The sequence below is a fragment of the Arachis stenosperma genome, chromosome 10, assembly GCF_014773155.1.
Source record: "Arachis stenosperma cultivar V10309 chromosome 10, arast.V10309.gnm1.PFL2, whole genome shotgun sequence".
Classification (NCBI taxonomy): Eukaryota; Viridiplantae; Streptophyta; class Magnoliopsida; order Fabales; family Fabaceae; genus Arachis; species Arachis stenosperma.
In genome coordinates this window covers 126,190,050-126,203,863 of record NC_080386.1, presented here as the reverse complement: position 1 = coordinate 126,203,863, position 13,814 = coordinate 126,190,050, and the positions used below count along the sequence as shown (strand labels likewise).

General features: G+C 35.1%; 1 protein-coding gene across 1 annotated transcript; it reads right to left on the bottom strand.

Moving 5' to 3' along the window:
* Nucleotides 1-306: 306 nt before the first annotated feature.
* Nucleotides 307-1,722, bottom strand: LOC130956063 (ethylene-responsive transcription factor ERN1-like). Its single transcript, XM_057883088.1, has one exon. It carries the CDS (start codon nucleotides 1,604-1,606, stop codon nucleotides 458-460), a length of 1,149 nt encoding a protein of 382 aa, XP_057739071.1. The 5' UTR covers nucleotides 1,607-1,722; the 3' UTR covers nucleotides 307-457.
* Between the last annotated feature and the right edge of the window lie 12,092 nt (nucleotides 1,723-13,814).

Sequence of the window (13,814 nt, the reverse complement as noted above, 5' to 3'; positions counted from 1 at the left end):
TCAAACACTAAAATATATAATGTATTTACAACTAGATTTAAGATGAATTTTAAAGATTTTTTTATTAAATGGTTTTTTATATATATAATTAATTTATTTTGGTTCTGCACAATTTAAGTATTAAAATTAAAAAATAAATAAATAAAAGTACACTGTTTATGACACATAGTTCAAGTATTTTATGATGCAAAATTATGTAATGTGTAATAAATAAAAATAAAATATCGACTTAACTATTTTAATGAATTGAAAATATAATTTATATGTTAATACAAAATCTGATGTTACAACACATAAAAGTGAGCAAAATTAAAATCTTAGTTGAGTAAAGCACCCACTGTAACTCCATCAAGATTGCCATTAGTGAAATAGATATTTGGAAAACCAAAGTATAAGTTACTTAAAATTAAATTATGACTATTACAAACTCATTGATCCATTTTCCTTTTCCAGCAAGTTAACAATTCAAATAGGGGAAAGATTTTGTGTAAATTGGTGAAAGATCTAGTGAGCTCCAAAACAAGAGCTCTGCATCAACAACACTTGATGACGACGACGACGACGACGACGACGAAGGCGAAGAAGAAGAGGAATTCATGTCAATTGGCATTGGTTGATCAAGATTTTCTTCTTCTTTGTCATCATCAATCTTCTTCTCTTGTTTGTTTTTGTTACAAGCCATTTGAAGGCTTGTCAATTGGTCAGCCATGGAAATTCCGGTTCTACCCTTTTCAAGTTTCAACTTCAAGCATTCAGGTATTCCATTGAAGGCATAGAGTGAAGCTGAGAACTTTCTCTCATACTTCATTCTCTTCAAGCACTCAGGTATGCCATAGTTCTCTGCTTCCACAGCTTCATCCATCTCCTCCGCCATCTCGAACGGCGAGTAATAGCTGCTCGGCGGCGCAGAGATGTTGTCAAGAAACGCGAAATCTGCATAGCTTTGGAGGCCGAAATCCGAACTTTCTCCTTCGCTGTCGTCGTCGCTCGCCGGCTTGTAATCCGTGCTGTTGTTGTGGTCGGCCAAGCAAGACTCAAAGCTGCTTGTGATGTAATCAATCCGTGCAGCGTTGTCGACGAATTCGACGTTGCTTGCGCCGTAATCTTCCTCATTGAGGAGGTCATTGAACTGATCAATTGAGAATTCTGCTGAATTAGTCCCTCCACATGCCTCCACTTGTTGAATTTCTTGATTGATAAGAACAGAATTCGAAGCAGAACAAGTGTTGTTCCTTTCCTTAAGCCTCTGAAGGAGCAAATTTGTGATCTTTGAAGACAGAGCAGGGCTTGTGGAAGATTGAGAACAAGGCCAGAAATTTGTTCTTGTGTTGGCGCCGCGAAGAAGGCAGGCCGCCTCGTCGTAGGCTCTGGCAGCTTCTTCTGCAGTGTCAAAGGTTCCGAGCCAGACTCTTATCTTCTGAATTGTGTCCTTAATCTCGGCCACCCATCTTCCGGACGGCCTCTGCCGGACGCCAACGTAGCGCTTCCTCGCCCTCCTCGCTCCACCAAGCACTGCAGCTTGCTTCACCATCTCCTCCCAACCCAAACTTCCCTCAATTATGTTCCCCTCTTCCACTACTTCAATGCTCTTTCTCTTCCTTGCCATTAAAAAAAGTACTAAAACTTTTTCTAAGGTAATGAAACTTTTTCTTTTTTGGTTGTAACTTGAAAGTTTTTGAGGGAATTGAAAGTTGTAAGATTATAGAATGTTGGAAGGTACTAAAAGCTTGGTTGCTATGATTTGCAAAATGAGCTGGCTAAAGCTTTTTATATGTGGGGATTGGAATAGTGATTAGTGAGTGATCAATTAAATTAAGTTTATTTTATGATTTTGGTGCTGACCAAGTCAGAGTGATTAGATTAGTTTTCATGTATTTGTTTTCTTCTTAAGATATTGGTTTTCATATCCAAACATTTGGCGGAGTCTCAAGACTTTGTAATTGGTGAAACTAGTTTTTCTGACTTGGGCAATGGGGCAAAAATTGCACATACATTTGTGTTAGTTAATGTGATCATATTTGAGAACATTATGTTCCATGCCTCAACATACATAACTTAAGCTTAAGTTCATTCAAGCTTTCTATATGATACAAACTAATTATATGTGGTTGATTTTTTTTTCCAGTCCTAATTGAAGTTATGCGCAATAAAGTATTATTTAATTTACTCCGTAACATTTTAGTTAAGTTTTATTTTGCTTCTTAACGTTTAAATGTTTTATTTTTGTTTTTATTTTCATCATTCGGTCAAAATTAAAATTTTTTCTTTCAAAAATAGTATGCTATTTTGTTTCTATTATTATTTTTTTTCCTACGTTCACTCCCAAATCACTAGAACCATCGTCATGACCACTACAATTAATACTTTTGTCGTTAATTAGAAGAAAATCATAATAGAAGAAAAAATATTTTTAGAAGAAAAATTTTAATTTTGACAAAAAAAAAAACTAAAGTAAGACAAAATAAGAAGTTTAGAATAAAAATAAGACGTTTAAAATATTAAAAATGAAATTAAGACTTAGTCCAGACATTAGTAACTAAAACCGATATTTTTTTTTTAGTTTCGCATAATATCTTCTAATCCGTCGCGGATCGGAGTTGCATTTAAGGGTTTACCACTAGTTAATGAGTTATTGCATATACAAGACGAAATTCGAACCCCTGACACTTGATTAAGCGAACTAATCTTTGATTAAGAGATCAAGTTACTTGTTATACCATGTGATCAATCTCATGTTAAGTTTTTCATGTGTAATCTATGATCCATGATTTATTGATTTTGTAATTTTATGTTTCATGTCCTGCCCGTAGTTTTTAGTTACTTGCCACTATCCACAAGGCATGAATGAGAGACAAAATGGATTATCATGATTTATCAATAAAAACACCAAATGAAACAACTGAATAGCCAAAATCTATGTGCTACAAACTAGAATGCATTACAAGCTAAAGTTGATATTTCAATTTTGAACCATTTAATTACAATTGATCGGTAATTGTGATTATCTATACTAAATTTGTTGGTACTTTTATGGACTTTATAGTTCGATATTAATATATATGGTTAAGAGAAAAGAATGAGGTAAAAAACAAATATTTACTGAAGATATAAATAAAATCTTGGCAATACTCTCTATCATTTTGGCTTATGTAATTGAACCTTGGATTCTTTTCACATTACCAAACAAATCTTTCATGAGAGTATGTTTGGCCGCCGGAGATAATTTTACTCACTCAATTTATTTGTGAAAAATTTTACCAACTATATCCTTATAAGGATTTTGTAAATCAATATTCTAAAAGTACTCGATAAATTTTTTTTTTACTTTTTTATGACAGAAACATCTAATGATTTTCAATGAGTTGGTAATTTTTTATATTATTTCTATTAATGTTGCAAATATAAGAAGTCCATGAAGTTAGTCTCACATCAAAGAAAGCAAGGAAGAGGGAGAAATTTATAAGATGAGAGACCCATTAACTTAACATATTCAGGTTTTGAGTTAGATGTGGTGTTTTCTCATTTTTTGTTCTCTCATTTCTCCCGGTGGTCGAGCGGCCTAACAATTTCTTCACTCAAAATTTATTATTTTAAAAATTTCAATTAATGTTATTAGAATAGTGGTAAGTGCCTAAGTGGTAACAAAACACCCAAGTTAAAAGAAATTTGATAACCAATGTAGGATTAGAATTTTAACATTTTAACAGAATGTTTTAGATTTAAAATTTAGGAATAATAAAAAAAATTAATAAATGTTACATGTATACCTAAATAGCAGCCAACATTGACTATTTATTATTAAAATATAGAAAATGAGTATATATTTACACTAATATACATTAAAAGAATAGAGAATATTCTTCATATTTGAGTATAAGTGTCTGAAATTAAATATACATGAAGTATTTTTGTAAAAAGAAATTACTGAAAAATCTAATATAAGTCTCTTTAAATCAAGAATATAATTTTGAGTGAAAATCGTTTTATAGGTACATCCAATCATATAACATACATTAGCAAAAATAAAAATAATTATCTTTTACATTTATTATAATTATTTAAGATAACGATTGTGATTACATTACTGTATAAAATATTTTAAATTGTTAGTGTATCAAAATTGAACTCTTAAATTAAACCAAACTAGTAAAATTTATAATATTATCTGATTAATAATAGATAGAAATAAAATAAGTCTCTTTCAAGCCCATCAACAAGGTATTGCATTATCATCTAATTAACCATAAATTACACAAAATGGTAACTAATATTTTGTGTTCGTCTTTGATGATGAAGTTCAAGAAAAACGATTCCTTCAATGCCTCCCACCACCCACCATGAACAACATGCCAAGTCCAACCTAATTAAAAAATTAATTAAATATTATTTTCTTCAAAAACTTTTTGTTATGTCGTCATCAAGCTTTGATTGATCAATAATTTATGTTATCATATGGTATCCTTATTGTACAAACTATTTATGGGATTTTCGTCATAAGATTGTGACATTTCTGGCCCAACTTAAGAATAGTTTCATTGTGAATTATTGTTGTCGCTCTTCATAGTACATTAAAAGAAAATAAATGATTAAAATGAATATATACCTCATTTTGATGGTTTCAATGGCTAAGAGGAGGGGGGTTGAATCTTAGCCCCTTTTTGCTAGCTTACACTTGCTGGACTTAGAGAAAGCTATTCTGTTTTTAGCTCGTCCCTAATTACGAGACATTTTCATTTTGTCTCGTCATTTGACACGAGACATTTTTTATTTTTCATCTTGAACAGTAAAAAACATAATTGAAGTAGGAGGAGAGAGAAGATAACACCCAGATATATCCTGGTTCAGCTGCTAAGTGCAGTGCAGCCTACATCCAGTCTCCATCACAACAATGATGGAATTTTACTATAATCATCCAGATTGCAACTTGTAAAGTGCTAACCCAACTTACAAGGAGATTCCCACAGAATCATGAAACACAACACAGATGTACAAAGGAACTCTAAGACATCTATGGCTTTTTCTTTTAATTTTGCACTCTCTGCCTTTTTCTGCTCTATGGCTTTTTCATACAAACCTCACTGTTTGCCTTTTTCCATGAGACTCAAGACATGACAAAATTAAACAGAAAAATACTAAATAGAAAACATTGAAGGAGAAGAGAACTGCTAGCTTAGGTAGCTCTGAGAACTCTGTGCCTTGCACTCTCAAATCTTACTCCTTGAATCAAACCATGACTGTTCACCTCTTTTATAGAGAAGTGAAGCCTTCACAGTTGAAACACAAACCCGAGCTCAGCTTCTTTTCCTTCACAACAAAAACCGGTTTGGCCACTCAGAATAGGTAACTAATGCAGAAACCAACATGCAAATACCTCTAGTCCTTCCTTGGTCATCACTCTTTATCAATCCGAGCGCTCCATCCTTGGCTTCCTCTCCAAGATAGATTTCTGGCCCTTGATGCTTCATGATGATAATGACTTCATCTGCTTTAATTTCTGCCTTCAACTATCACTTCGCCACTCTAGCTACTCCCTGTGGTGGTTGAGCAGAATCAAAGACAAGCCATGCCTCCAAGGATCTTCCCTACTGGCCGAATCTTCATCCTTCTTTTTGAGTATGAAGGATCCGAGATTACCTCACCAAATCTTACCAGATTAGGTGATAATCTCAGCCACAGCATACTTTTCTTTTTCTTTTTCGTGCCATCAACTCGATGGTCTTTAGCCTTGCTTTTCTTTCCTTTTGGTAGCTCCAAGTAGCTTCCATGGCTTCCTGGTTAATGACTGAAGAAAGAAGAGGAAAGGGATGAGAGAGAAGAGAGAAAATATTCAATGGATTTGAATAATAATCAATGAACAAAGAGAGAGAGAGTAAAAGTGAATTCAAGTTTCCCACTTCCCTTTGTTGAGTAGCGTGTAGTGTCATAATAGCCATCAAATCAATCTTCTCTCTCTTTCTTATGTTTCCAATGCATTAATTAAATTTGAAATCCTTCAAAATAATGAAGTGGAATCCATTGGAAGCATTTAGGCATTTCATTTGCTTCATGGATTCGAATAAGGCATGAAAACATTCATCAACATTGGGATTGGTAGCAATAGGTTTCATTTTGGCCCAATCATAATTCAGCTTCACTTTGTTGATTATAATTTTTAAAATCAAAGCTGAACAAAATTCTCACTTGGGCTTTGCAACATTTCTTTTGTTTTTGTTCGGCCCAAATAATAATTCAGCTTTATAGCATGAGAAGCATGTAGTAAGGCTAGTTGGGCTTAATCCAGAATTTCATTTTCGGCCCAACACAAAATCTGCACAACAAAATTATTAATTAAGCAAATATGAGTTGAGATCAAATTAATAATTTTGTAATTAAATATTTAATAATGTTTGTTCATCATCAAAATTAAACAAGAGTTTTCCAAACTCATCAATCTCCCCCTTGATGACAAACATTATTAAAATTGAAATGGAAAGAAATTTAAAGATTGAGTACGAGTACTCCCTTTGAGGATTGAATTTTTTCCTTTTCAGATTATCACATGGCTCCCCCTTGATGTATGCCATTTTACCAAGGGAAGCACTAAACCTGTGACATTTAATCAAGCTTCAAGTAACAATGTTATTTAGCAAATTTTATGATGCTAAATGCTTGATCTATGAGCAGTTTTAATTGATAATCAAAACTCATTTGATATCATAAACTGATTTACTGCTCAATAAATTTCAAACTTCAAAAATATCCAAACATTTTCTTGTTTAATATATCAGAGCAAAACAACATGAAGAAAAATATTTGTAGAGCAAAATAAGGCAGTTTGGAAAATATTTGTAGAGCAAAATAAGGCATTTTTGATACTTTATACAATTTAAAGGAACTGCCAAAAATATCAAGCATGTTAACCAGGATGAAACAGAATATTCAATACAATCATGCATATTCATCAAGGTTAATTAACAACCAGTCACTCATTCATTGCCAAAGCATTATAAAACAGTAGCATCAATTATAATGAGGCAAGAGCAGTTTCAATGCTATCATCAAGCATCAAAATATATCTTTTAACAAGGGTGATCATGAATTTTCAACAGAAAATTTCATCCCCTGTTTTTCAGATTTCAATTTTCAGCTTTTCTCCCCCTTTTGTCATCAAGGGGCACCTGCACAAAATATGAGGAACACCACAAAATAACCATAACAACAAAGTAACAACAAAAAATAACAGGAGTGTATCAAAGTATCACAGAGCAGGGAGTTTTAAGTTATGCTCATACAAAAAAAAACAGATTGAGCCTAATAGAACCAATATCAAGTAAGAAAAGAGTCATTAATCATCAGACAAATTGTAATCGGAGTCTGCAACATCTTCTTCACTGCCAGCGCCCAGATCCTTTTCCAAGTTTTCCAGCATCATACCCACTCGCTCTTTACATCTCCCCCAGGCACGTTCATGTTCATAGGCTAGCTTTTGAGCAGCCCTATGGAATTGAATCATGAGAGTAGACATATTAGAGAATTCGGTGAGGATTTCCCTTGTTGACTCGGTTGCTTTAGAGGATTCAAACTGGCTTTCAAGGTCACTGTCCATTGGCATTGATTTCTTACTCTTTGTTCCTTTTACAGCACCACCGCCTTTGATCATAGAAATTTTGTTCTCCACAGTCTCATTTGTTAAATCTACCTTATAGTACTCAAAAATACACGTGAGAAACATTCCATAAGGTAAATTAGCCTTTTTGGTACTTCTTACACAGTCCCACATATGTCTGATCATGAGATAAACAAATGAAATAGGAGAAGTAACAAGGGCAAAAATTATTAAGGAATCAGATACAGTTACCCTATTGTGAGAACCACTTTGTGGAGTTAAAATATGGGTAGTGATGTGATGCAGCAATGAGTTGGTTGGTCCAAGAGCTTTGTGAGTAGGAACAGTGCCATCTAATCTAGACATGTTTGCACAGATATGGGAGAGAACTTGCTTGTAAGTAATCCCAACAGGATCATCCCATTTGTCACTCATGTATACCCTCGGTCCCTCGTCCATGTAACCAAGGGCAACACTGATGGTTTCAGTGTTCAGAGCCATATGCACACGTTTCACATAAGAGTGAAGAGTACCATCAATCAGTCTGAGATTCGCATAAAATTGCCTAACCAATTTTGGATATACCATTTTGTGAGTGTGTAGCAGTGGAGACCATTTGATGTTATCAAACAGGGGTTGCAAAATAATTCCTTTGGCTGACAGTTGATCAAGATTCACCAAGTAGGAGGGACAGATATGCCTCTTTTCCAGAATTTCATAATGGAATTCATAAAATGCACATGTCAGGAATCTGGATGGATCATAGTGAGAATGTGGCTTGTGAAACTTGTTCTTGAATTCCAGTGACTCAAGATTTGCTGGTTCCCTGGTTTCATGCAACACGAAACCTTTGGGCTTCTGAGAACTTTTTCCTGATGTGTGTGGTGTTGCCTTCTTTGGTGATCGCGGCGGTGGAGAAGGAACGGGTGAGGTTTGAGACGATTCTTCTTCAACACTGGGCTCCTTGTTTTTGCCACGGCCAGAACTCTTGTGAGCAATATTTTTTCTCATGGTGGGTGTTTGTTTGACAGATTGAGAGGGAGAGGAAGAAGATGTAGAGTGAATGTGAATATGAGTGTGTGTTAGTGGAGTGAACGGTTTTTTGAGAGAGATTGATTCTTCCACTCTTTCTTGATGCAGTTTTCTTTTTCATTATGGGGAGAGATAATGGGGGTGGAAGAAGAAAGGTTGGCCGAAAGTGGAGAGTGGAGGGAGGTTAAGGAAGCATTAAATGTTAATTGGAGAGAGATGATGGGAGTGGTTAATGGTCATTATGCGCAGTTATTAACCAGAGCGGTTTCCCAAAAATTTGAAAGGAGGGTTCCTTGAATCAAGGTATTTAGTTAAAAAGAAAGGATTTGATTTGACATTATCCCTTTTTTCAACTAGATATGATAGGACAACTTTGAGATTTGGTTTTCAAAAATTGTATGATTAACAAAACAGTCAGAGATAGATCAAAGGGATTTAGTGGGACCCATTGGAATTTGTTTCTGCGCAGTCTCCCCCTTAAGCATAGCTCTCCTATCATGCATTTATTTTTATCTCGTCTAGACCTGCGAGATAAAATTGAACAGATTCAGAAATTCACAGATTTTCAACATGATTTAAATCAATCATTTCCAAGCTTTTCCTTAACAAACAGAATCTATCTTCACAGAGGGGTTTTGTAAAAATATCAACAATTTGTTCTTCAGATTTTACAAATTGAATATCAATAGTTCCCTTTTGCACATGTTCTCTAATGAAATGATATTTAATTTCAATGTGCTTTGTTCTAGAGTGCAGAACAGGATTTTTGGAAATATTTATTGCACTCATGTTATCACAAAGTAAGGGTATGCTATTGATTTTTAATTTGTAATCTTCCAATTGAATTTTTAACCAAATTAATTGTGAACAACAAGCAGATGCGGATATATATTCAGCTTCAGCTGTGGATAGAGCCACTGTGGCTTGTTTCTTGCTTGACCACATGTTGAGTGAACTTCCAAGGAAGCAACACATGCCGGAGGTGCTTCTTCTATCCACTCGATCTCCCGCATAATCTGCATCACAAAAACCTACTGCACAAAAGTCATCAGATTTGGGATACCATAATCCATAATTACAAGTTTCCTTAATGTACCTAATGATGCGTTTAACAGCCGTTAAATGGGATTCTTTTGGGTGAGATTGAAATCTTGAACATACACCCACACTTTGAACAATATCCGATCTAGAGGATGTAAGATACATTAGTGAACCAATCATTCCTCTATACCGTGTCTCATCCACATCTAGGCCATCATCATCCTTTTCAAGTTTAGTGTTGGGATGCATTGGTGTTCCCATTGGTTTGGAATTCTCTAAGCCAAATTTCTTTATCAATTCTTTTGCATACTTGCCTTGGTGAATAAAGGTACCACTAGGAGTTTGTTTAATTTGGAGGCCAAGAAAGAAAGTTAGCTCTCCCATTAAACTCATTTCAAACTCACTAGTCATGAGTTTTCCAAACTCTTCACACAAGGTTTCATTGGCTGATCCAAATACAATATCATCCACATAAACTTGAACAAGAAGGATGTCATCATTAGAAACTTTAATGAACAAAGTAGTGTCGGTGGTTCCCCTTTGAAAATGATTTTCTAACAAGAAGGCACTAAGCCTTTCATACCAAGCTCTTGGAGCTTGTCTAAGGCCATAAAGAGCCTTTGAAAGTTTAAACACATGATTAGGAAAATCTTTATGTTCAAAACCGGGGGGTTGAGCCACATACACTTCTCTATCAATAAAGTCATTAAGGAAAGCACATTTAACATCCATTTGAAACATTTTGAAACCTTTATGGGCAGCATAGGCAAGAAGCAACCTAATTGCTTCCATTCTAGCTACCAGAGCAAAAGACTCATCAAAATCTATTCCTTCTTCTTGATCGTAACCTTGGGCCACTAGTCTAGCCTTGTTACGAACAACTTGTCCATCCTCACCAAGTTTATTTTTGAATATCCACTTAGTACCCATTACCTTCTTACCATCTGGATGAGGTACTAAAGTCCAAACCTTATTCTTGTCAAATTGAGGAAGCTCCTCTTGCATGGCCTTGACCCATGATGGGTCTTCAAGAGCTTGTTTAACATTGTTGGGCTCCAATTGTGACAATAGAGCAAAGTTGCTAGGTTCGGTTTGCCTTTTGGTGGAGGATCTTGTGGTTACACCTTGAGAGGGATCACCAATGATGAAATCATGAGGATAACCCCTCATGGATTTCCATTCTCTAGGCTTTCGGACAGGTGTTGAGCTTTGATGAACTTCTGATGGTCTCACTGTTTCAGTTTCTCGTGTCTGCTCAGGAGACAAAATGGAAGTTTCTCCTTCAATCTGACGAGATAAAACAGGGCTGACAGATTCTTCATTTTCCACAGTTTTGGAATTTTCTTTACTTGTTCCATCCTCTTCACAATCTGAATCATTATCCTTTACAATACTGGGAATTAAGTTAGAATCACAAAAGGTAACATGTATGGATTCCTCTATGGTTCTATGCTCTTTGAGATAAACTCTATAGGCCTTGCTTGTGGTGGAATATCCAACAAACATTCCTTCATAGGATTTTGGATCAAATTTTCCAAGGTTTTCCTTATTGTTAAGTACAAAGCATTTACATCCAAAAACATGAAAGTACTTAAGATTTGGAGGGGTTCCTTTCCACAGCTCATAAGGAGTTTTCTTTAACCCTTTTCTAATGATTGTTCTATTCAAAATATAACATGCTGTGCTCACAGCTTCAGCCCATAAAAATTTGGGAATTTCATTCTCACATAGCATGGCCCTAGTCATTTCTTGAAGGCTTCGATTCCTTCTTTCAACCACCCCATTTTGTTGGGGGGTTCTAGGGCATGAAAAATTATGAGAAATCCCTAAGTCATCACAGAATTTTTCAAAATCTTGATTTTCAAATTCTCTTCCGTGATCACTTCTCAAATGGGCAATTTTCAAATCCTTTTCATTTTGAATTTTCTTACAAAGGGTGGAGAAGGCATAAAATGCATCATTCTTATGAGTAAGGAAAAGTACCCAACCAAATCTAGAGTAATCATCTACCACCACAAGACCATAGTGTTTACCTCCTAAACTTTGAGTTCTAGTAGGACCAAAAAGATCAATATGTAACATTTTTAATGGCCTTTTGGTTGAGATTCCATCTTTTGATTTAAAAGAGGATTTTACTTGTTTGCCCAATTGGCAAGCATCACAAGTAAGATCCTTATCAAACTTGATGTTTGGAATTCCTCTAACCAAATTCCTTTTGACTAGCTTAGAAATTTGGTACATGCTAGCATGATCCAACTTTCTATGCCAAAGCCATTTTTCAGATTTAAGAGAGGTAAAGCATGTTACATTTTGTTCCTTTAAATCCTCAAGAGTTAATCCATACACATTATTGCATCTTTTAGCTTCAAATAGAACATCCCCAGTTTTCTCACAAACCACTAAGCAAACAAGCTTCTTAAAAATAACTTCAAAACCCAAATCACACAATTGACTAACACTAAGTAAGTTATGTTTCAAGCCATGTACAAGAAGGACATCATTTATACAAGATGAGAGATTTTTACCCACTTTCCCAACAGCCACTATTTTTCCTTTTGCATCATCACCGAACGTGACAAATCCTCCATCATATTCATCAAGCTTTATGAAGAAGGTTGTCTTCCCGGTCATATGCCTAGAGCATCCGCTATCCATGTACCACATATTTTCTTTCTTCTTGGATGCTAGGCATACCTACACAATAAGCTCAAGTGACCTTAGGTATCCAAATTTTCTTGGATCCTTTCACGTTAAACCATCTCTTATGTCCCAAATCATTGTAGTCAAAAACAACTTTACAAACTTTATCACCAATCATTCTTTCACCAAAGAAACATTGGATAGGAAAGTGTCCACTTCGATTGCATAGCCTACAAAATCTTGGAGTTGCTGTTTTGTTAAAGCGAGTTGGGTCTTGATACTTTGTATCATTTGAAGATGAAGTAATGTTTTCAAAATGTGATTTTTCAGATTTATAAAAACCCAACCCAGCTTTATCATAAATAGGTTTTTGACTAGCCAAGATTTGATTCAAATTTTCAGAACTTTGGGTGAACTTGGCTAAGTCTTTCTTAAGTCTTTTAACCTCTTTAAGCAACTCTTCATTTTGCTTAAAACAATTTACATATGCAAGGACAGAATGGTCACTTTCACAGCTTCTAACTTGGGCTCTTAACTGCTTATTCTCTTCCACAAGATCACAAGCAGTTTCGACCTCTCTTAGTTTTTCTTTGAGAAAATCATTTTCTGCTTTAAGAATGATATTTTGTTGTTCAAGATTTTGATTCTCAGTTAGAAAACATCTTATTTTTTCAGAAAGGTGATCTATCATAAGATGAAGGTCTTCAGTGTTAGGGTTTTGAAAAAATACCTGATTTTCCTTATTTGCCATGAGACAAGGCTGTGACTTAGTCTCAGATTCTTCATCATCATCATCTGAGTCATTTTCTAAATCTTCCCATGAAGCCATCAGTCCCTTCTTCTTTCCCTTTTTCGGCTTTTCCTCCCTTTTTAACTTGGGACAATCAGATTTAAAATGCCCCACTTCCTTGCAATTGTAACATATTACTTTGCTAAGATCTTTCTTCATCCTTCTTGAGCTGCTGCCTTTGCCTTTGAGTTTCATCATTTTCCTGAATTTTTTTGCAAACAACACAAACTCATTTTCAGAAGAGTTATCACTGGATTCATCATCCAGGGGGTTAGTCACAGAAGAAAAAGCAATTCCTTTCTTTTTAGAATCTTTTTTCAAATAGGAGTTTTCAAAAGCAAGTAAATTTCCTCTCAAATCATCAAGTGTCATGGAATCTAAGTTGCTGCTCTCAGAAATAATTAAAGCTTTTGTTTCCCACTCTTTTGTGAGACATCTCAACACTCTTCTCACTAGCACAGATTCTGAATGTGTGATTCCAAGAGCATCTAAGCCAACAGTGATGATATTGAACCGTTCAAACAGTTCATCAATGAACTCTCCTTCCTTCATTGCAAACATCTCATATTCCCTGTTTAACATGTCTGTCCGAGTTTTCTTTACAAGGGTAGTTCCTTCATGAGTGATTTGCAACTTGTCCCAGATTTCCTTTGCCGTTGTGCATCGTGATACTCGTCGGTACTCCTCAAAGCTGATGGCACAGTTGAGCAGATTGGTTGCCTTGGC

What these genes read in the sequence shown, in the direction of transcription:
- LOC130956063 (XM_057883088.1), bottom strand. Translation starts at nt 1,606, where the DNA reads ATGGCAAGGAAGAGAAAGAGCATTGAAGTAGTGGAAGAGGGGAACATA.